This window comes from Cydia pomonella, chromosome 13, assembly GCF_033807575.1.
Source record: "Cydia pomonella isolate Wapato2018A chromosome 13, ilCydPomo1, whole genome shotgun sequence".
In the NCBI taxonomy this organism is placed as follows: Eukaryota; Metazoa; Arthropoda; class Insecta; order Lepidoptera; family Tortricidae; genus Cydia; species Cydia pomonella.
Window position 1 is genome coordinate 2,072,031 of NC_084715.1, and position 23,050 is coordinate 2,095,080.

Here is a 23,050-nt window from a genome sequence, read left to right on the forward strand (position 1 = left end):
ACCTTCTAGACCGGGCCGGGGCCGGGCCGGAGCTTCCAACGCTTCGATTTCTATGGATAGCACCACGTGATCACTGATCAACCGTCATAGAAAATGACGTGTCGGACGCTCTGGCCCGGTCTAGCGTGAGTCATCCTCAAGTCGGGTCAAGGAGAGAACAGTAGCTCGGTGGAAAATAGTCGGATACAGTGGCTCAAGCCCGTTACGCGTGGCTTGAACCCGGCTATTTACCTTACCTACCGTACACAAAAAATTGCATGAGAGGCTTTACGTTTTTCGTCTGTATTCTGTGCGCTGCGGGCTCTTTTGCATATGCATAGGTTTGAACCGCGGACCACCCGTTTGTATTGTCTTACCTCATTTCTAATTCTAACTCTGGGATGGAAAATATCGATGTGGCAGTGTGTTTGGAAATTTTAAAATATCGATTCTTACCGCGCCAGACTCACAGTCGGCTCCACGCAATCTTACGACTTAAGAGTTATTCTTTTGTCGGTGGAGTATCTTCCAGCAATCCCTACTGTTATATGTATGTAGTTAGACCGTGTTTTTATTTAATTTCGTTAACTCCGGAGTATGGGTAAGTACGTTTAAAGGTATAAATAAAATAAATAAATATGGTGCTACTTTTCCGCACTAGTGCGTAAATTAGCACATTATGTAACTATGTCGAAACTTTAAAGAGACATATTATGTACTGTAAGACTTTGTACGATACACGTGCGAATAGGTAATTCGCAACGAGTGGCGATAAATTAAAACACGACCAAAGGGCGACCGAATTTCCTATTTTCTGCACTTGTACCTATCGTAAATAACTATATCCGCTATCCCGGTCACGCACAGCCGTCTCGCTCACGCTGACGTTCATTCGGAGTGAGAGAGGAACCTGAGCCCACGGAGCCTTAAATCAAGAAGATCAAATATGAAAACCAAAAACCTCACTCGCCGCGACGTCTCATTTTCGAACCATTGCTTAAAATGATGGCAGGCGTTGATATTAAATTGGTATCGTTGTTGATTTTATTTAAATTACCTAATTATAAACCTAATTGGGACCGTGCGAAGTGCGTGGTGGGGGTAAGTAACAACCCCATCATACATTGTGTTGTTATAGCTCAAACCGATTAGGCAGCGTTTTCGATTAAAGCTCCTAGCCAGCGTGATTTTTTCCGACAACATCGTTATATTTCAAACAATTTACACAAAACCTTAACAAGTTATATACTTAAGCCTTCCTCAAGAAATACTCTATTGATAGATGAAAGTCGTATGAAAATCCGTTCAGTAGTTTTTAGTTTTGGAGTCGTTTTATAAGATGTAGTGAATTGACGTTTTCCCCTAGACTTGCGGACACTAGGTTGCGTGACAGTCGTGCACGCTCCCAATAGTAAATCAAAAATAAGACTGGCAAATATTCCATTTTTGGTACCTACAAGCTTTTATCGCTGACTGTAGGTACTTACTTTTCTTTCCACAGGCAACTAACACTCATCGAGGCAATTTTCTAACAACCCCAAACAATAAATTTGCGTTGTTTTACCCAATTGTAAGAGCCATTCGCGATAATAATTTCATCGGTGTAAATAATATGTCTCCAACTACACATTCACCTGGCTATCAAGCAAAGCAACAGCCGAACCCCGTCAGAGGCTATAAGAAGAAGATATTATGTGGAAAGTACATATAGATTTAGCAATTATTATCTATCCTTTATGTCTAATATGTGTCCAGAATAAAATGTTACCGATTTTACATTTACCTAAATATATGAAGGGATAGAGTCTGTGCGGAAGTTTTCTGTGGGCCCAATACATTCCACAACTCTTCTCGTTCCAAACAGACTCTAAATTAAAATAAAAAGTTAATTCGGTTGCACTTGCAATCCCTTTAACGCTATATGTAAAAACGCAGATTTGTCAAATCTAATCTTTAATAATATGTCAATATGAGTCAAGGCACGCGTCGTCGAGAATGACACGATTTATAAACTTCCTAAACAATACACTTCAAATAATTGAATTTCGCGCGGATCCCCATGAACTTTTTTTATTCAGTGTTGCCGTCAAGTTGACTTGTGTTAACTCTTTCTTCGGCGTTTTTAAAGTAAACTGAAACAAGCTCAATTAATTTTGACAAGGTCGGGAAGATTTTATTTACGGTCAATTGTTTTCGTTATCTTATCGCATTATCAATGTTTTAATTACATTGTTTTACTTAATGAGCGTCATTTCAATCTAAACTTCTATTTTACTAGAAAGAGGAACTTTAATTATATTTATTCTCGCGAGGGTACTCAAGAGTTAACCGTAAAAGAAACATTAACTGTAGCATTTAATGACCGGATGGGAAGATTTTTAGCTAGACCTTTTGTATTATTCTTGACTGGTACACCAAGCTTTCGCAAGATGAGCATCGACATTGGAGGTAAGTAATAAATTTAAAATAACACCTTCAAATTGCTGGAACTTACTTTTATAATTTTCTGCTTTTGATAACATACTTACGAACGTGAGATTGAAACTGTCTCATTTCGTATGAAGATTTTAATTAGTAATATTATCTGGGAGACCGAGCTTTTCTCTTAAAACATAAACATAAACTCAAAAATGCGCGTTTTGCCAGAGATAAGTCTTAGATAGATCGATTTTTCGCACCCAAAAACTCCTATATAGCAAAATTCATCGCCGTTTCCAAGATCCACGAAATATAGTATCCCCGAAGTATAAGATAAACCCAGTCCAATTGTCAATTTAACAATGTCCATAATTTTATTACTTTTAAAGCGATAACTGAATAAAGCCAGTTTCTTTTCACAGGAATGAGAATCAAATACAAGGACAAGGATGACACCTTTCTGGAAAAGCACCTAGTGTCTAAGGAACCTTTTGGTCAATTTAAGGCTTGGTTTGAAGAGGCTTGCACTAAAAAGGAAATCCTTGAGCCAAATGCTATGTGCTTAGCCACCGTGTCACCGTAAGTGTGGATTTGATTTTATTACCATTTATTAGTAAGCAGTGGCATAACTATACCATCTAAGGAAGTGGCAAATTCATTGAATGGGGATAATGGAGGCTTGTGCTCATTATTAAAGATTTGGTCACACAGCGCTGTCACATATTTTTGGCTAGGAGTGTAGACCTGCTAAATCTGTTTTTGAAAATAGAGAATTTTGTACCTACCTACTTTGATAGATATTGAAGTTAAAGGGGCTGGGCTTCTTTATTATCAGAATCAAAATCATTTATTTTGCTAGAACATTACACAGATATTACAATTTGTCATGTCAGTAGATATATGGTCAAGGACATCATAGAACTAAGAAATAGTGAAAGTTGTGTTGTAGTTTTATTAGAGAGCCACTATGAGGGTGGCATTTGTTTAATAAACCCTCGATTAATAAATTTAAAAAAAAGTTAAAAATAAATTCATTTCAAAAATTATTAATAGAACTATAAAATTCTAGAATGATTTTAATCCTTGAACATAGTCCTGTAGAATTGTAGAGTGAGTTTTTCTGAGGAATCAACAGTAGTTTTTAACTAAGCTACATCTATTACATGGGTAAGTACCAAAGCATACCTATGCTTTAGGATTAAGATAAAGATAAGATCCTATCTTATCTTATGATTTTGGGGGGCCCTTTTCCATATCCATACTTCGACCTATAGGGATCTTTTGTGTAATTGTAATTACCCCCTTCGGTAAAATCCATCTACTATTCAAGAGCTTTATCAGCCATATCCATATGCCGCAAGGAGCTCATGGGTAGCATATTGAATTCCTTTGGTTCCAGATAGCCAGCTCCAAATTCCTTCATTCTTTGTCTGGCGTAGGTAACATTTGATGTTATTTAGCAGTTATTTGAACCTGTTCTTATTAGTTGGCATCTAATCATTTCAGATCAGTTTCTAGCAACCTTTAATTAACCTTTCTTACTTAATGACAACAGGATACTGAAGGTAATTGCCGACAGACCAGAGAGTTCCATCCTGTGTACATGGGTCAAAATTATTAATTAAAATATAATGACATTTTTATACTTGTACCTATTGCTCTTTTGACATGAAATCATTATTTATGGGAATATGTAGTCGTAATTATTATTCTAGTCTATTTTATTTTGAATTTGACATGCTAATTTATTAATTATTTTTGTTTTCATTATTTTAACTAATTTTTATTTTACTATGAATCATGATTTCATTGTTATTGTGTCAATATTATTAATTATTTATTATTCTTATTATATTTGAATTTGATGATTTTAATGTACTTACTAACCCCTAGCTATAACGATGGTACTAACAATGTTTTATGGAAATTTTTATAGTTCTGAAATAAAAATATTTTATTTATTTATTTTTTTTTTCTTAGTTAGTTAGTCAAGCATGAAGTTGAATCTGCAGCAACTAATTGTTTGAGCTTTACGATCTTGAAATAACTTAGTGGAATGAATATTTGGGAACATCATACGCTGATGACCTAGCCCCATACAAAGCCTAGCTTGTACTATAGGTGTACTAAATAGGCGACAATATACACATACTTTATAGAAAACATCCATGACTCAGGAACACATATCTGTAAATTAATTTTTAACAAGCAGAAACGTCTGCGAACGATGCTATTAAGCTTAGAATAAATTTAAAAGTGGAAAAACATACATATATCTGTGTTCATCACATTAATATACACCCTTATTTGGATGATTCCATTGATCGGCTGAGGCGGGGTCACTAACCAGGCCAGAAGTCGAAAGGAGCTTTTATCTTAATATAATTTGTATTTTGTTACAGGCAAGGTTTTCCTTCAGCGAGATTTGTTTTACTGAAAGGCTATGGAAAGGAGGGCTTCAAGTTCTTCACCAACTATGAAAGCAGAAAAGCTAGAGAAATGGTAAGATGCTACCTTTTCCTTTAATGCAAATGTTTTCCCTGTCTTAGATTTTGATTTATTTATTTCATAATAGCATTGCATCATATATTCTTAGGCTATGTCAATTTACACAGATAAGATAAAAAGAACAATATTGAAGTGATGTGATATGAGAGTTGAAAATAATTTAACATTTTTCAGGATCTCAATCCAAATGTAGCGGCAACCTTTTACTGGGAAGTCCTAAACAGATCCATAAGGATCGAAGGTCAAGTAGAAAAGCTATCAGAAGAGGAATCGACAACATACTTCCATTCCCGGCCGGTCCCAAGCCAGATTGCAGCCTGTGCTAGTCATCAGAGCACTCCAATAGAGTCGAGGGATGTGTTGTGCGAGCGAGAGAGTGTACTAGAGGCTCAGTATCTGATACCTGAGAAGGAAGTTCCTAAGCCAAACTATTGGTGAGTTCTATTTTCCATTATGGAAAAACAACTCAGCCTACATAAGTTATAGAGCCAAACTTCAAACTCAACCCCAGAATGGTTTAAGAACTTATTTCCCAAAAAAATTACAAAATTCACTTACTTGAGAATACAGTTGCTGGCAGAGTTATAAAAAACCCCAACTTACTATAAGACCTGCACAGTTACGTCAATGTAGACGTCCGAGGCGGCGCGCTCAGGCGAGGAACGCGCGCGTCGCGTAGGCAAGTCTACATTGGCCGGTTTGTGCGTGAGGAAATTGCCTCGCGCGTATGATCGCTCTGTGTGGACCCGCTACGGTATTTGATTCGCAGTGTACCAATATTACTTGTTACAGGGGCGGCTACATCATTCGTCCGCGAGCTGTAGAGTTCTGGCAAGGCCAGCGGGACCGTCTCCACGACAGGATCAAGTTCAGGAAGGCAAATGTAGGCGAACAGCCAGATGGAAAGCTGCTGCACGAGGGAGAGGATGGATGGGTTTATGAAAGACTCTCACCATAAGTTTCTACTGACCATGCAGCCCTGATGGCTATATCACCTGATGTTTTTTTTTATTTTTACATAGTAATTCAGTGAACAAATTCTATCAGCTTAATGATGAAAAGTTGTAATAATGTAAGTATGTATATAAACACTTTATTGTATATAAGATAGATTACAAACATAATAAAGCAAAATATATACAATATATAAAGGCGAACCTATCCCCATTAGCCATCTCTTCCAGTCAACCTTTGAGCAATTAAGAGTAAAAAAAATAATAAATCACAATAGACAAACAAACACTATGTACAGAAAGTAAATCATGGTTCAATTATTACAATCGTAAATAATTAAAACCCTGCTTAATTGCTTGAATAAGTTTAAGTTTCAAGCAGATTTAATAACTTTTGTAAAGATATTAATGATCTTTGTTTCAAGCATTAATTTTAATATGGGTAAGAAAGTCTTCCAACAGTAGTTATAATATATTTTATTTACAATGTTGATGTTTTACAACACCTTTGTTACACTTAATTTAAATAAATGAATGTCATGTCTTTTTAGTCAATTTTAATATTTCCCTAAGAATGCCTCCTGAGCTTTTCCAACAGACTTTGCTTTCCAAAAGCCCATTTTTCTCCACACTTGCTTCAAACTGCCTTGTGCCACCACCTACTCCAAAATAACAAGTTTTAGCAGCCACATACACTTCTCCATCTTTACTTAATCTTTTTACAAAGAGATCAATTAGCTTATCATAATTATTGGTGTTATAAATAGTCTCAGATGTCAATATGATGTCAAAAACTTCAGTATCAGCCAGTTTACTATTAAATGACGCCCAGTCGCCGGAGTAGAATTTGCATTTGCTTATGTCCAGTGCTTTTTCATTTTCTTCAATGTTAAGTATAATATTGGGTATTGTAACACATTCTAGTATTTCCTTATTCTGAAAAAGAAAACATTATTTTAATTGTTGTGTTGTTTAACACATTCACTGCCAACGTTTTCGTAGCGCTACATGCGTAGCCGATTCTAGCGTTTTCCTGCTTTGTAGAGGAAAGCGACTACGAACAGAGCGCCCGCCAAGTGGGTTCCCGGCACTCAATGTGTTAAAATTGATTAAGAGAATTAAAAAGTTAACACATTACTTACGTAATCCTGAAATGTTACAAAAGCATCTTGAAATAAAGCATAAATGCCTAAAATGCCAGCACCACAACCAAGGTCCAGTACTTTTTTATTTTCAAATTGGATTCCAGTCTGATTGTCAAGATATTCTATTAGATCATATGTGCATTCCCATATTTTAAGACCACCTGTAAAAAAAAGTAAACAAAGTCTTGAAATCTCGATAACCCATTACTATTATATATATATATATAGTCCTCCTCATCGATTTCGATGAGGGCGACCTCAGCAATTACGGATTACGCCGATTATGGGCCCTAATGTGGCTGGCAAGGCCGAACTTGGTCTTAAAGACTCTTTAAAGCCCATTAATATAATAAGGGATCAAATCCTACTGTTTTTTCTTGAGTTCCAATTAAATTCTACTTTGAAATTCTCGTATCCGTTTAGTAATTAATACTCAAGATGAATGATTTAATAGATATTAAATTTATGTGTTAAGCCCACCTTCATATTTACCAGCAATCAGGTCTTTGTGTTCTTTCTCTGCTAGTTCAACAGCATTTTTAAACTCATTATTCGCAGTGTACATTTTGTTGAGTGCCTCCGAAGTCACCACATGCCCTATCTCCACATCTCCGCAGGCAAACATTCTGGCATGAGCTACGAGTTCCTCGATATCCTCTATTTGTTTGTTTGGTCTGATTTCTTCGGATTCTAACCAAACAATGTCTTCTTTTGATTCCTCTATTTTTTCTTTCGTAGCATCTCCATCATTGAAAAAGTTGAATTTAAAAGTGGACATTGCTGTGGCTGTATTTTGTTAAATGTTAACTAGAAACATTTTATTATAATTAGAATATATTAGGGAATTATTGGGACGAGCGACAGACAGACAATACACACCCCACGTGTATTTGACAGTGACAGATCTAATTTATTTTTAATCGATTTGACGTTTGAGACATGTTAATTTTGATAATGGCAGCACTTGCTTAGATGTTCAAGTTAACTTCAAAAACGTTCAAATTAGCTAGTGTATAGTTGCATTGGTTGCGTTCATAGAAAAGTATATTTTTGTTAATTTATACGAAGAGTTTTAACGGAAATGTCACAAAAGTCATGAATGGCACAAAAAATAAAAAAAATATAAGAATAATTTGTATTAGCGTCTGCCCATTTCACTATCCATTAATTACCTTATAATGTCTTTACATAATGATGTGGAACTGGAAAAGCTTTTAGATTCGGTAGGATGCATATATAATGTTATATCTACAACAGTTAATTGATTAGGAGCTGTTTTATCATTGAACGCAGCTAAAACCAAACCAAATTCAATTCATGGTTTGTAGTGACGAATTGTTGAATTAGCTATTATATTTAGTGGATTTCTACGCCTTTAGATACAATAAGTGAATCGCATAATTTGTATTCTAGTTATAAATATCGATAGAATAATGACGGACGTTGCGAAAAAGGTAAACTGTTCCACTTAGCAGCGTTATTTGTTTGACACGAGTTAGGGACAATGAAGTGTGCGTGACCTTACTCTTTCCGAGTAAAGTACGTCTAAATATAACCGTAGTGTGATTTCGTGACACCTGTGGCTGAATTACAAAGTTTAGAGTATTCGTAAAGCTATTTCTTGTATGTTAGGACAGTAGTATGGTGTGTATGAAAGTCAACATAACCTCTTTTGTCGGCCATCAGAGTTGTTTGATGATGCGCGTGCCGAGTAGGTCGACACTGTGCACTTAATCGTTTTACCTCTACTTGCAATGTTTCAGGTGCAGGAGTACAAAGATTCTCTCAAGCAGAAGGCCGAGCATTTAATAATAAAAGGCTTCCCTGAAAAGATAGTGAAGTTGAATGAACTTCTCGAAACGTCAAATTTCCAAAATCGAGATTTCGCTGATGTTCATCAGGTATGTGCATAAAATTGTATTTCTAGAAGTAGAGTTAGATTAAGCTAAGTAGGCAGCGACTAATGCAAGTTTTTTTTTTTTTATTACGTCGGTGGCAAACAAGCATACGGCCCGCCTGATGGTAAGCAGTATCCGTAGCCTATGTACGCCTGCAACTCTGCGCGTTGCCGACCCTAACCCCCTCCCGCCCTTCATTGAGCTCTGGCAACCTTACTCACCGGCAGGAACACAACACTGAGTAGGATCTAGTGTTATTTGGCTGCGATTTTCTGTAAGGTGGAGGTACTTCCCCAGTTGGACTCTGCTCTAGTGTTATTTAAACGTCATAATTTCATAGAAGTTTGAACACTTAAACAAGCATTTCCAAGATTATCATCCACAAGATTGCTGTACATCATTTTAAAACATTGTAGTCTTAAACCGCATAATATTCTTTTAATTTTTTTTTTAATTGGTGTTCCAGAGATTTGGGAGGTGTGCATGGAGTCAAAGCCAATAATAATTTATACTTATTATTGAAGATTATTGATATTTTAGCTTTGAACTCAAAACATATTGTTCAATAAAAACACTAACTCATCTTTCCAGGACCTAAACATTCCAGTACCCCCGCCAGCCGCCTCTCAAAATGAACCACAAGCCAAGAGACCCAGAATGGACTCCTCAGAGACCTCAAGTCACTCAAGCTTTGACGGGACTAAAGTGTATGCGCTGCCCAACGGTTCCGTACCATGTAACAAGCCTCTCAGCGACCTCATACACCTTGTTAAACCACACATTCGGGAGCTTGTTGAGGACTCCAATTTGGTAAGTTAACCTTTTGAACACCAAGAACACTTAAAAGCATTGTTATTAGCAGTGATCGGTTTTTTGGATTCGACATGGGGTGAACGACCTCAATCATTATGTTAGTATGGATATGCCCCAGGAATCCAGGCTTTATGTTGTTAGAAAAGGTAAAAAAATACAATGTGTTTATTTTATTACACTTTAAAACATCTAAGTAGCTGATTTCTTTTGTCTAAATCGAACAAATGAGCTCAAGTGTTTACACTGACAGCTCATTTGCTGCCTCCAAAGCAGCACATTTTGTACCGTTCTAATATATGGTTACTACGGCTTAATTGTTTGAATAAATGAATTCATTATCAAAAGGTGAATTACACTTCTTTCAACTGAGAGGTAGTTTGAGAAAAACAATGTCCACAATGTCAAATGGTTTTATTGCTCACCAAAAATAATTAGAACTGAAATCCAGAGAAAATAATGAAATGTCAATGTCAAGATTTTGAAGTATTTTTTCCATTATGACAGATATATAAGCTAATACTTTGTGGAGGTTTTAATATATTTTGCTTTAAATAAAATGTTGAGATTAGGAAAAGAATAGAATTTTTTGTCTCAACTGGTTGCCATGTAAGAGTAAAAAATTCCTTAGAGATAATTTAAATTGTTATATTTTTGTACGGTTTGTTCGGTATCGCGGGAAACTGTCGTATCTATATTAACTTTTCTACTTGATATCCCGCGAGGGAGAATCCAAATAACCGATCACTGGTTATTAGTGAAGCCCACAGCGCCAAGGACAACTATAGGTATTATGACAGATGCTGTCAAAGTAATCTTTGCACTTTTGAGTAAGGTTTACCTTAGCTCCCTTGCGCCCGGAAGCTTGACGATTCAGTGGTGTGTGTTTTTATGACATGAAGCATTCCAAGGGTTAAAAACTACTGTACCTATAGGTTCCTCATAAGGCTTGAAGTCATAGGTAGAAGCAAGTACAATCTTGGAAACATTACACCATCAATGCCTCCTCCTTTTTGGAAGTATGTTTAAAATGTAGCTTGTCTCACCCAGGGTATAAAAATGACTCAATCATCAAAAACTGCTCTGTAGTTGAGGATGAAACAAAATGCAAACTCCACTCATACCATCACCCACACTGTTCATTGGTGGACCTTATTACAAAAGGCATAAGGTCCACCAATGGACAGTTAAGAATTTAGCTGTTTGTACAAACACTGCAAAAGTCATAATCCCTTCTCTATCCTTACTCCACCAAACACTGTCTAAGATCGTAATATGATAAGATTCATATACTAGCCATGTCTTATCAACCTCGACATTGGCAGAATCATCAACACCTTGATGGAGCCATAACACGAAAAATTGATTGATTATCTTTTAATTGTTTATCTATTTAGTCGAGCACTTTTTCTCTCCTATTACTCTTTTGATTGTTTTCCATTTCTTTATTAACTGTTTCCATTATTTCCATAGTATGTCTGTAATATATTGTCGAAGATAGTGCGATACCGTTCTGGAGTGCTCGGCTCCATTTGGCTCAGCATTACTACAAGCGATTATTAGGGTTGGCAAAAGTTGCCATCCCTTTGCGTGCACAGCCACAGATAAGCAAATAACCTGAATTTTGACGACCCTAAATAGCCGATTGGGAAAGTACACATACATTAGAAAATAAATAAATAAATATTATAGGACATTATTACACAAATTGACTAAGTCCCACAGTAAGCTCAATAAGGCTTGTGTTGTAGGTACCTAGACAACGATATATATAATATATAATTATAAATACTTAAATACATAGAAAACACCCATGACTCAGAAACAAATATCCGTGTTCATCACACAAATATATGCTCTTACCAGGATTTGAACCCGGGACCATCAGCTTCATAGGCAGGGTCACTACAAATAAATATGTATGAGTCATTATGTTACTCGAAATAAACGAATTTTAATTTAATTTAATTTAACTACCCACTACGCCAGACCGGTTGTCAAAAAATAAAATAAAATAGAACAACATGATTTGTTTCTGAATTGCTGTCAAACTTCAGTTTTGTAGGAAGTTTCCTTTCTGTGTGGTAGTATTCCTACTTATTCTGTAGTGCAACTGACAAAGTCGAGAGAGTTCTAAATTCAAACAGTGTAACAAGGAAATTGGAGTTTACTACATTTGTTAGTTACACAGTATTGCACTATCCCCGATGATATGCACATTTCTATGCAATTCACTGATTGCATTTGACTTGAGGAAAATATTAATAACCAAGTTGATATTTACATTTTACTCTGGGTATTTCATAACGAAAGAATAAAAGGTTATTTAATTATTAATAATTGCAGAATAAGGAAAATTACAATTACTTTCCTGTTTTCCCATATACAACCAATCAAATCATTTATTCAGCATAAAATGTGGTACATAAGTTATATCCATTAAACATAGGAATCATACATTTTACTAGCAACTGGCATGCAAAATATCACAAAAAATAATATAAAATAACAATAAACAACAAAAAAAAACATTAAATATAAAACAGAATCTAAAATAAGTACTACAATCATATCATATTGAAGGGATTTTTTTAAATTTAATGTAAATATGATACTGTTGATAGAAACAAAATTTGTAACTAATCTTAAATACATGTATGGGTATAATACCTGAAATAAATAATTCTATTTCAACTATTATGTTCTGGCTGTAAGCTTGTAAAATGTTCTATAGTTGACTTCTTATATATGTACACATTTTTACACCTTACTGCAATGGATTAAGGTGGAGAAATGTATACATATTTCTGAATACTTGCAATAATCATTACAGAAACTACTCATATACCTACATAACAGTAATAATTTCACTAGTATAGTGACATACCTAATAAGATAAATAAAAACTTTAACATGTCCCAACATGAACATGTAGAACACATGGTGCTAACACGTGTAGATATGACACGTCTATATGTGAATCATTGGTGACTCATAATCATCTTAGCCTATTGAGCCAAAGGAATAGGGTAATGTTGATGAAATGTGACATGATAAAACCCTCAAGAAGTCCATGAGTTGACCCTCAGTGCCAGAAAATGACAATGTATTCATGTCATTTATTAATTAAAAATACACAATCAATAATTTATTAACATATTTAGAAAAAAAAACATCAACATAACAATCAATAACACTTGCACACACTTTAAATAATGTTTGAGTCGTTTTTATCAGAAAGTATCTTATTCTAATTAATACTGGCTAATGCCTGCCTGAAGGACGTCATGTTTTTCATTTTTTTTAACTATTCGTTTTGTTGCGAAGCCTGTGTTTTGATTTTGTTATTTTCGTGAGGTTTGATTCTGGACCGTATACAGGTGCTATTATGGTCCGATATGTCGTGGTTCGTCACTTCAACAGTATGATCTTTAGAGTTCGTAAACACAAGATCTGTACATGATCGTGAGTTATTCGATATGTGAAGTTTATGCTACCAATGTATCCCACAAGATGGCAGAACCTCTGTAGCACAAGAAAACGTACGATAACGGTAGATGGCAGCACTTGTTTTGGCGTGAAGTGACAATGTACATGTTTATGTTTTTTTTTTTATACTACGTCGGTGGCAAACAAGCATACGGCCTGCCTGATGGTAAGCAGTCTCCGTAGCCTATGTACACCTGCAACTCCAGAGGAGTTACATGCGCGTTGCCGACCCTAACCCCACCCCCCTCGATGAGCTCTGGCAACCTTACTCATCGGCAGGAACACAACACTATGAGTAGGGTCAAGTGTTATTTGGCTGCGGTTTTCTGTAAGGTGGAAGTACTTCCCCAGTTGGGCTCTGCTCTAGATCTGGAATGACATCTGCTGTGCTGTGCCCTACCACACAAGGCGAGATGACATTCACATTGCCCATACCTCTCTTTTGGACGTAGTTTAAGGACATACCCGGGTCCACATCCGATTCAGGCCACAAGATGGCAGACCCTCCAACGCAGGTCCCTAATCATCATTGATTTTAATATTCCTTATTCCAGCTGAAAATGTGGATCTCCTTCATGATCCCGAAGATCGAAGATGGCAACAATTTTGGCGTGTCAATACAAGAGGACACGTTAGCGGAGATCCAGTCGGTAGAATCCGAGGCTGCGGCATTCTTCGACCAGATATCGCGGTACTTCATCTCCAGGGCGAAGATAGTGTCCAAAGTGGCGAAGTATCCACATATCGATGACTACAGAAGAGCTGTTAGAGTGAGTAGATTGTTTTGTACATGTTATTGTATTTCATACAAGAGTACACGAGCTGTGATCCAGTCGGTCGAGTCCGAGGCGGAGGCGTTTTTCGACCAGATCTCGTAGTACTTCGTCTCCAGGGCGAATATTGTGTCCAAAGTGGCGAAGTATCCACATATTGATAACTCTAGAAGAGCTTTTAGAGTAGATTGTTTTTAGCAGTTGAGTGTAATGAATGAAATTGTATCATTTTCTATAAAAAAAAACATCGATAGTGGACCCATTTTCATTAAAAATAATTTATCCACGCACTGAGCATAGGAACATACTCGTAGCTATTAGATGGGTTTAGGTTCAAATAATATCATATCATCTTTTAATATTGGTTCCAAACAACAAAGTTTGTTGAAATACCTTATAGACCAGCAAAGTACGGCCAGCGGGGCCAGCTCCGGCCCGCGAAAGGGTATTATCCGGCCCGACGAAGGTCGTTCGAAATCATTTGTATATCGCGGTAGGCCCTCTGGTCTGTTTTTTCGGACGGTTTTTGTCGCTATGGACAGTTTTCGTTATAAAGAGAGAAATTAATATTAAAGTAAACCAACAAAACAAACTCATTTTATACTTAAAACTAATTGAAAGATAAACTGTACGTCAAATGGCGGTAAATGAAAACTTTTTTCACGCATGTCACACATTCGTAGTTTTTTTTTAAATTCAGAGACAAGCTAGAGTCAGGGCCTGTTTCCGTATCGCTTTATACACACTTGCGAGATTTGTCAAAAAAAAAAGATACAGAGTTATAGTCCGCGGCCTTATATTATCAAGAATCGTTGACCTTAGTAATAAAACTGAGGTTTAGAGCTTTTTTTATACTACGTCGGTGACAAACAAGCATACGGCCCGCCTGGTGGTAAGCAGTCACCGTAGCTTATGTACGCCTGCAACTCCAGAGAAGTTACATGCACCTTGACGACACTCCGCACCCTCGTTGAGCTCTGGCAACCTTACTCACCGGCAGGAACAACGCTATGAGTAGGGTCTAGTGTTATTTGGCTGCGGTTTTCTGTAAGGTACTTCCCCCGAGGCTCTGCTCTAGATCTAGAATGATATCTGTGCTGTGCCCCACCACACAAAGCGAGATGACATTCATAATGCCCATACCTATAAACAATGCATATAATTGGGTATGTGACACATGTTGAATATTATAACAAAATTTAGTTAAATGGATAGAAAATAAGCCATCCATTATAAAAAAGTGGAATTTATACATTATATTGAGATTATAAAAAAATAAAAGGCTCCAAAGTCTCAAAAAAAATTTTTTTTTTTGTCTTTTAAAAACAGAAAAGAAAATCGTACCATTAATTTCCTGATAATTTATTGAAAAATAAATTGTATGACAACTATACACATAAACGCAATATGTCAGGGTCAAAATGGAAATCCTTGATCTTCCATACATTTAGGACAGACTATTGTAATGTGACGTCACATTACATCATTTTGTTAGAGGCATTTCAATCGTCGAGTGCGAGCGTCAGACTTTAACACTCATTTCTGACCTTTGTGTTGCTTAAATGCTATGAATCCTATATAGACATTGATCTTCAGGAAAATCAAGATCGATTGACATTATTTACAAAAAATAACGGACAAGTGCGAGTCGGACTCGCACACGGAGGGTTCCGTACTTTTTAGTATTTGTTGTTATAGTGGAGCGCTGGTGGCCTAGCGGTAAGAGCGTGCGACTTGCAATCCGGAGGTCGCGGGTTCAAACCACGGCTCGTACCAATGAGTTTTTCGGAACTTATGTACGAAATATCATTTGATATTTACCAGCCGCTTTTCGGTGAAGGAAACATCGTGAGGAAACCGGACTAATCCCAACAAGGCCTAGTTTACCCTCTGGGTTGGAAGGGCAGATGGCAGTCGCTTTCGTAAAAATTAGTGCCTACGCCAAATCTTGGTATTAGTTGTCAAGCGGACCCCAGGCTCCCATGAGCCGTGGCAAAATGCCGGGACAACGCGAGGAACAAGTTGTTATAGCGGCAACAGAAATACACCATTTGTGAAAATTTCAACTGTCTAGCTATCACGGTTCATGAGATACAGCCTGGTGACAGACGGACGGACGGACAGCGAAGTCTTAGTAATAGGGCCCCGTTTTGGTACGGAACCCTAAAAACTGTCAAGTCAATTGTCTTATTCATAAAGTTTTGTAAATACCCTGAAATTGAAATTGAAATTATTTATTGTCAGACCACAGGTAAAAAATATAAAAGATGTTATTGGTAATATGTCCTTGTCCGCAGTCTACCACATTTATGGTGTACAATATTGAATGTCATGCACAACATGCAGTCAAGTTATTTACATTATTTACATACAACATATAACGCAGTATTTTATACAATAAGGTCCCCAACTTTATGCCATTACGCTACATCTGTATATGTCAAGTTAATCATTATTATTATTACATTAATATTTTATAATTTGCCATTGTTATTTATAAAGTCAAGTTGAGAATAAAACATTTTGCTTAATAGCCATTCATTAAGTGCCTTTTTAAATCTAGTTCTGTCAAGGTTCTTAAATACATCCGGAATATTGTTATAAATACATCCGGAATATTGTTATAAATACATCCGGAATATTGTTATAAATACATCCGGAATATTGATATAAATCTGATTGCCATGGAGAAAATGCTATTGTTCCAGGAACTCGACGAGAAGGAATACCTTTCACTGTGGCTAGTGATGTGCGAGATCCGCAACCGCTACTGCTCGCTGCACGACATCGTCATCAAGAACTTGGAGAAGATCAAGAAACCTCGCTCCTCCAACGCTGAGAGCCTGTACTAGGTGCACTTGAAGGCCTGCCGCGAATATCGAACTACTCCAAATTTATCTGTCTGTCTCTATCACTCTGAAGGCTCAGTTTCATTGGTAGATAAGGACAAGATTTCCAAAACATGCTATTGTGAGTTTCATAGTCTTTATACCGTATGCTGTAGTAAGATGTCGGCTCCTTATCATTTGTCACTATGCCTGTCACGTTCTAACAAGTAGGTAAGTGAGAAAGTGACGGGAATAGTGCGTTAAAAATGGAATGCTGCCACTGCTGTTCGATTTAGTTATCGACGAATGAAACAGAGACATCCAAACGATAGAGAGGCAAATAATAGAACTAACGAAAGGTCGCGGTAGGCTCTTTGTTTTATATGAAGTTTTTGATTATTGAACATTGTAATGTTTTCTATAGGGATATTGTGGGTAAATCTGGCGTACGGGCACAGAATAAATAATAGAACTACCGTACAGAAACGAAACTTCCTACAAAACCGAAGTTTGACAGCGATTCAGGGCCGAATCATGTTGTATCTTTCTAATATATGGAACTATTCCTTTCGACTTTTTAGGATTGTCAAAATTCATATAATTATCTGTAGTCTTGCTCGCAAAGTAACGTCAAATTGTGCCAACCCTAATAATTGCTCGGAGCAATGCTGAGCCGAACGGAGCCGACAATGTCCGAACGCTCTATACTCTATCCCCCTTATTCATAACCGTCTACTAGCCGCTAATAATCGTTTGTCCCTTTCCGACGTATTGGTATAATGGAAAGGGACAAACGATTATTAGTGGCTTGTTAACTTTAGTAGACGTTTATGAATAAGGGGGTATATCTTTAGGTATTGAAATAAAAGTAAACAGAGAATTTGTACATTTTCGGGTAGTTATAACATTTATTAGTTAACCAACCAAATACAAAACCGCCTGGATCTGTCACTGAACCTGACTTTAACCTACATGATTTAATTTAATTTTAATTTTTAATTTATTTAGAACATTTATTTATTTGATCATGTAATGTTTTCATCTACCCTCAACTGGCATAAGGAGCCATTTGAGGGTAGATTTTGTTTACTTTTATATAAATACCTAAAGATACAGAGTATCGTTTCCTCCCCTGGTACAGGGGAGACAGGCCTTCTCAAAGACCTATACACATTGATTAATGATGATTGCGAGTTAAATTTGCCACTAAACTAACGGCCATCCACACTTTGCCGTATGCCACTTACCCATTTTGACCTTACTACGATTTTTGACAACTCCAAATATAGTTACAAAATAAGACGTGTTATAGACAAAAAAAATGGAAATGTTTCATGAACCCAATATTTACAATAACATACATACATAATAGATGTACACAATAGGTATGACTATAACCACTATGACGACCGGTTTGGCCTAGTGGGTAGTGACCCTGCCTACGAAGCTGATGGTCCCGGGTTCAAATCCTGGTAAGGGCATTTATTCGTGTGATGAGCATGGATATTTGTTCCTGAGTCATGGGTGTTTTCTATGTATTTAAGTATTTATAAATATTTATATATTATATATATCGTTGTCTAAGTACCCTCAACACAAGCCTTATTGAGCTTACTGTGGGACTTGTCAATTTGTGTAATAATGTCCTATAGTATTTATTGCTTATTTAATTTGTCTATGCCGGACTAAATGCCAGACCAGATAAAAAACTCAATAAATATTATAGGACATTAATTCACATATTGACGGTCCGACTCGAAGAATGAGTTACGATAACGATAAGTTCTCATTTATTGACATTATAAATTGACAGAAGCAGCTCGATTCGGGCAACCACTTTGACGTTAGAAATATCGTAGATAGATCTTTTTGGGATCACAGCGGAATCGAAATAAACGTCAATTTTGACATGTCGTTTAGTTATCGATCTTTTAAAGACCTTTTCAAGTCTTAAACGTGTCTTAATCATTCTTCGAATCGGGCCGTGACTAAGTTCCACAGTAAGCTCAAGAAGGCTTGTGTTGTGGGTACTTAGACAACGATATATAGGTAATATAAATACATAAATACCTACATAGAAAACACTCAAGACTCAGGAACAAATGTGCTCATCAAGCAAATAAATACCCGTACCGGAATTCGAACCCAGGACCATCGGCTTCACAGGCTGGGTCACTATCCACTTGGCCAGACCGGTCAGTCGGTATTTTATTGCAATATTATGAATATGATATGTAAGAATTCAAAAAATAACTGTCAAATCGAATTTAAACATAACACTAAAACACTTCACTTATTTTTTTAATCACTTTCCTATAGTGAGAGACGCAACATGAATATTAAGGCTAAAAATGCAAAGAGCTCAACGAGGGTGCGGAGAGTTAGGGTCGGCAACGCGCATGTAACTCCTCTGGAGTTGCAGGCTTACATAGGCTACAGAGACTGCTTACCATCAGGCGGGCTGTATGCTTGTTTGCCACCGACGTAGTATAAAAAGTTCGTCAGAAATGAGATTTGCAAAAATCGTACTGAAGAAAACATTACATGCTTTAAAAAAAGGTTATATAAAACCATTTAGTCACTTAATGTAACGATGCGAGATTGTCAATCCAATATCAAGCAGTCTTATTTTTTATTCACTGATTTGCCTTTCAGTACAAATTGACATTATTTTTACTGCTCAAAACAATACTTAACTTTACTGTAATCATATAGTAAAATTCTGCACAGTTTTGGTGAGAAGTCCATACAAAATTATTGCAAAGAATTCCCTTTGCAATTATTTTTGCAAAGAGTTCCTTTTGCAATTATCAATCAATCAATCAATCAATAAGAATTTATTTCGAACAATGTCCATATTGTGTTAGTAACATACAAATACTTAAATCTAGGGTTAGTATGACAAGATATTACTACAAATTCCTACATAAAGGGGCATGTAGCTGCACCCAGTGCTTCAGCCACGGTGAGTCCCACCGGTCGGCCAACGTGCACAGGTGCAACGTGCAATTATGATTGGAAAGACTTCCTTTTGCCATTATTATTGCAGCGAATTGCCTTTGCAATTATTATTGCAAAGAGTTCCTTTTGCAATTATTATTTCAACTAATTCCCTTTGCAATTATTATTGCAAAGAGTTCCTTTTGCAATTATTATTGCAAAAAGTTCCCTTTGCAATTATGATTGCAAAGGATTACCTTTGTATTAATTTTGTATGGGTTGCTCACCCAAAGTGTGCAGAATTTTACTATCTCTTTGTAGTTCTGCTGGGTGTATCTCTTGAACTATAGACAGTTAAATTTTAAAATAAGAAAAGAGGGCTCTATACTTGAACTTTTCGACGGTTTTCTGTGTTGTATGAGAGCAACCATCAATTGGCTGTTTTTTTTTTGCAACAGAACAATTATAAATTGCTTTAATAACGAACCCTCCATCAGACACAGATATATTAAATATATTAAAACGGTTCACTGACGTATGTGACTCGATTTCTGACGCAGACGCTTGCACCCGTTGAAGAAGCTCCTCGTTAAGGAGCGAAATTTGTTGAGCAATCTTCGACTTCAAAATACGTGGGCGATCCGTTTTATTACATTTAATATAATTTTAAATTGTATTTACAAAACACATTTATTGAATATAAATAGATTAAAGAAATTACTGACTTATCTTAATTCTTGAAGTACGCCAATGGTCAATCTAAGCTAATTCTGCACCTGTTTGCCAAGCGACAGTGTGTGAGCCACTTTAACCTCTGGCGTCCCACCATCCTAATACTAGTACAAATTACCTCCGATGAAATTTGAATCATACCTTTTGAATGCCAAGAACACCTAAAGTCATCACTCTGTATCAGGTTTAAACAAAAGTAAACAATTTGTACATTTTCGGGTAGTTATAACATTTATTGGTTAACCAACCAAATACAAAACCGCCTGGATCTGTCACTGAACGACATGACTTTAACCTACATTATTTGATCATGTAATGTTTTCATCTACCCTCAACTGGCTTAAGGAACAATTTGAGGGTAGATTTTGTTTACTTTTATTTAAATACCTAAATATACAAGCGCTGGTGGCCTAGTGGTAAGAGCGTGCGACTTGCAATCCGGAGGTCGCGGGTTCAAACCCCGGCTCGTACCAATGAGTTTTTCGGAACTTATGAACAAAGTATAATTTTGATATTTACCAGTCGCTTTTCGGTGAAGGAAAACATCGTGAGAAAACCGGACTAATCCCAACAAGGCCTAGTTTACCCTCTGGGTTGGAAGGGCAGATGGCAGTCGCTTTCGTAAAAACTAGTGCCTACGCCAAATCTTGGGATTAGTTGTCAAGCGGACCCCAGGCTCCCATGAGCCGTGGCAAAATGCCGGGACAACGCGAGGATGAAGAAGACCTAAAGATACAGAGTATAATCGCGCCCACAGCGCAAAGAACAACTTTGTGTTATGGCGGACGCTGTCAAAGTAACCTTCACACTTTCAAGTAAGGATTTAGCTTACGCCCGGGACCTTGGCGTGTAACTGTCGTTTTTGTTTAAGGCGTAAAACGTTCAAAAGTTTTTAAAACGAAACAAATTCAATTATATTTTCTTATACAATTGATTCAAATTTGGCTTTACTTAGAATTAAACGTCAAATTTGTATGAAAGATGTTCATTGTTGTAATTCCAAACTTTGCCGTTATAAAATCGATGCAGGATTAGCTTAGACGGATTCTAAGTATTGCAATTAATGTAATTTACTATGTATATATTTTAATTGTACCAGAGTGAGTAAAAAATAGATGCTTGTGGTACAGTAGTAAAATGGGACGAATCTTCTGTATTAAGATTAGTATTTTTCATGCCTCGTACCCATCGGTATGACTGCTATAGGCCTATTAAATACTTGTACCTCTCTAAAAATTGAGTACCATAAAACTACACAACTATAGTCCAATACTGCAACTATGGTCCACAAGTTCGAAAGGAAATTAAGTATCTATACCAATGTTCCTTGTGGTTTACTCCTAGTTTTACCTTCCATTTATAAACATACTTTGCCTTAGAACTACAAAAATATAGTAAAATACACACCTGAATGAGAAAAATTGAGTTTATTTGTGGACCATAGTTGGGAGCTTTGGACTATAGTTGGGGGGTTTTACGGTACCTAAAGTTAAGTAGCATTTATTGTAAAATCTAAATAACTACGTATGTTATTTTTAGATCTATTTTGGGAAAATACGCTGGAACTCCTAGAGATACTTAGCTATTTATTTTGATCTGCTGAGAAAAATGTCTAAAGGTAAAAACTGTGCGTTAGATTTGAATTAGACTAAATGCCATCGTCTACACTGAAATACCGATTTTCTGTTTTCCATTAGGCATTTTTCACTGAGGTTTGTTTTTTAATATAAACATCAAGTTGTAGGGCATCTTTAGGACTTTCATTAATAAGTATACATTGGCGGTTTAGCCACGTGGCAAATGTAGAAAATGCTATGGTCCCACGTATGCCTCGACGGATATATCAATTCGTGGATTCGTCTCATTGTCGGACTCGGTTTCACTTCGTCCGACATAATTAAATCATTGTACGTTAAACTGGCTACGAACTTCGTACGTAGTTATTTTAATTTTCCAATTTTGCTACACTTTTAAGACACTAAATTGCATCTTCACAAACCTCCATACCATACATTCGAACCATCACCTATTCTATAAGTTGAAACGTACCGACGACATCAAATATATGTATACATTTTTCACCTTATTTCAACTAGTTAAAGCTCAAAATTGTATACATATTTTTGAAGTCAAATTTTCGATTTTCATTTGAAGTGCCTGTGTTATAAGGGATTGTAGACATCCGAGCACTGACGTGATATGTCGAGCCAATAGTCTCATTAATTTAAATATGTACCCAATACCAATAATTATAATACATTTCTAAATATGTACTTGTGTTTTTTATTTATGGACCTCATCATTATTGATTATTTTTCTATAAATATACTAAGTTCCCTTTTATTCTACAAGCTACACCTAAATTGGCAACACTAGTTTTGCTAGAGTGTTGGCTAATTTATCTCAGTAACTTGTGATTTGATTTGTGTTATGTGGCAATATAGTCATTTTTAGGGTTCCGTAGCCAAATGGCAAAAAACGGAACCCTTATGGATTCGTCATGTCTGTCTGTCCGTCCGTATGTCACAGCCACTTTTTTCCGAAACTATAAGAACCATACTGTTGAAACTTGGTAGG

General features: G+C 36.4%; 3 protein-coding genes across 5 annotated transcripts; 2 read left to right on the plus strand and 1 right to left on the minus strand.

Moving 5' to 3' along the window:
- The first annotated feature begins 2,120 nt into the window (after nt 1–2,120).
- Nucleotides 2,121–6,404, plus strand: LOC133523967 (pyridoxine/pyridoxamine 5'-phosphate oxidase-like). The gene is made up of 5 exons (XM_061859702.1): nt 2,121–2,427; nt 2,820–2,976; nt 4,800–4,899; nt 5,080–5,339; nt 5,698–6,404. Exons 1-5 carry the CDS (start codon nt 2,346–2,348, stop codon nt 5,861–5,863), a joined length of 765 nt encoding a protein of 254 aa, XP_061715686.1. The 5' UTR covers nt 2,121–2,345; the 3' UTR covers nt 5,864–6,404.
- On the minus strand, nt 5,974–7,995 carry LOC133523966 (histidine protein methyltransferase 1 homolog). The gene is made up of 3 exons (XM_061859701.1): nt 7,484–7,995; nt 7,001–7,164; nt 5,974–6,794 (listed from the first exon to the last, which is right to left on the minus strand). The coding sequence occupies exons 1-3, from the start codon at nt 7,779–7,781 to the stop codon at nt 6,396–6,398; spliced, it is 861 nt and encodes a 286-aa protein (XP_061715685.1). The 5' UTR covers nt 7,782–7,995; the 3' UTR covers nt 5,974–6,395.
- Nucleotides 7,996–8,122: 127 nt separating this feature from the next.
- On the plus strand, nt 8,123–22,746 carry LOC133523968 (proteasome activator complex subunit 3). 3 transcript variants are annotated; one of them, XM_061859703.1, is made up of 5 exons: nt 8,123–8,226; nt 8,767–8,904; nt 9,493–9,711; nt 13,755–13,970; nt 16,682–22,746. In XM_061859703.1, the coding sequence occupies exons 1-5, from the start codon at nt 8,182–8,184 to the stop codon at nt 16,823–16,825; spliced, it is 762 nt and encodes a 253-aa protein (XP_061715687.1). In that variant the 5' UTR covers nt 8,123–8,181; the 3' UTR covers nt 16,826–22,746. The 3 variants fall into 3 exon arrangements, with proteins under 3 accessions (XP_061715687.1, XP_061715690.1, XP_061715688.1); XM_061859706.1 differs by lacking the exon at nt 8,123–8,226 and adding an exon at nt 8,278–8,457 and having other exon boundaries at nt 8,773–8,904; XM_061859704.1 differs by lacking the exon at nt 8,123–8,226 and adding an exon at nt 8,279–8,457.
- The last annotated feature ends 304 nt before the right edge of the window (nt 22,747–23,050 follow it).

Bases quoted from the DNA above. Each gene is read 5' to 3' on its own strand.
- LOC133523967 (XM_061859702.1), top strand. From the start codon at position 2,346: ATGGGAAGATTTTTAGCTAGACCTTTTGTATTATTCTTGACTGGTACA. The intron at 2,977-4,799 runs GTAAGTGTGGAT...ATTTTGTTACAG, and splicing joins TGCTTAGCCACCGTGTCACC to GCAAGGTTTTCCTTCAGCGA. The intron at 4,900-5,079 runs GTAAGATGCTAC...AACATTTTTCAG, and splicing joins GCAGAAAAGCTAGAGAAATG to GATCTCAATCCAAATGTAGC.
- LOC133523966 (XM_061859701.1), bottom strand. From the start codon at position 7,781: ATGTCCACTTTTAAATTCAACTTTTTCAATGATGGAGATGCTACGAAA. The intron at 7,165-7,483 runs GTGGGCTTAACA...TTTTTTTTACAG, and splicing joins GATTGCTGGTAAATATGAAG to GTGGTCTTAAAATATGGGAA. The intron at 6,795-7,000 runs GTAAGTAATGTG...TTTCTTTTTCAG, and splicing joins TTGTAACATTTCAGGATTAC to AATAAGGAAATACTAGAATG.
- LOC133523968 (XM_061859703.1), top strand. From the start codon at position 8,182: ATGTCTTTACATAATGATGTGGAACTGGAAAAGCTTTTAGATTCG. The intron at 8,227-8,766 runs GTAGGATGCATA...GCAATGTTTCAG, and splicing joins TGGAAAAGCTTTTAGATTCG to GTGCAGGAGTACAAAGATTC. The intron at 8,905-9,492 runs GTATGTGCATAA...TCATCTTTCCAG, and splicing joins ATTTCGCTGATGTTCATCAG to GACCTAAACATTCCAGTACC.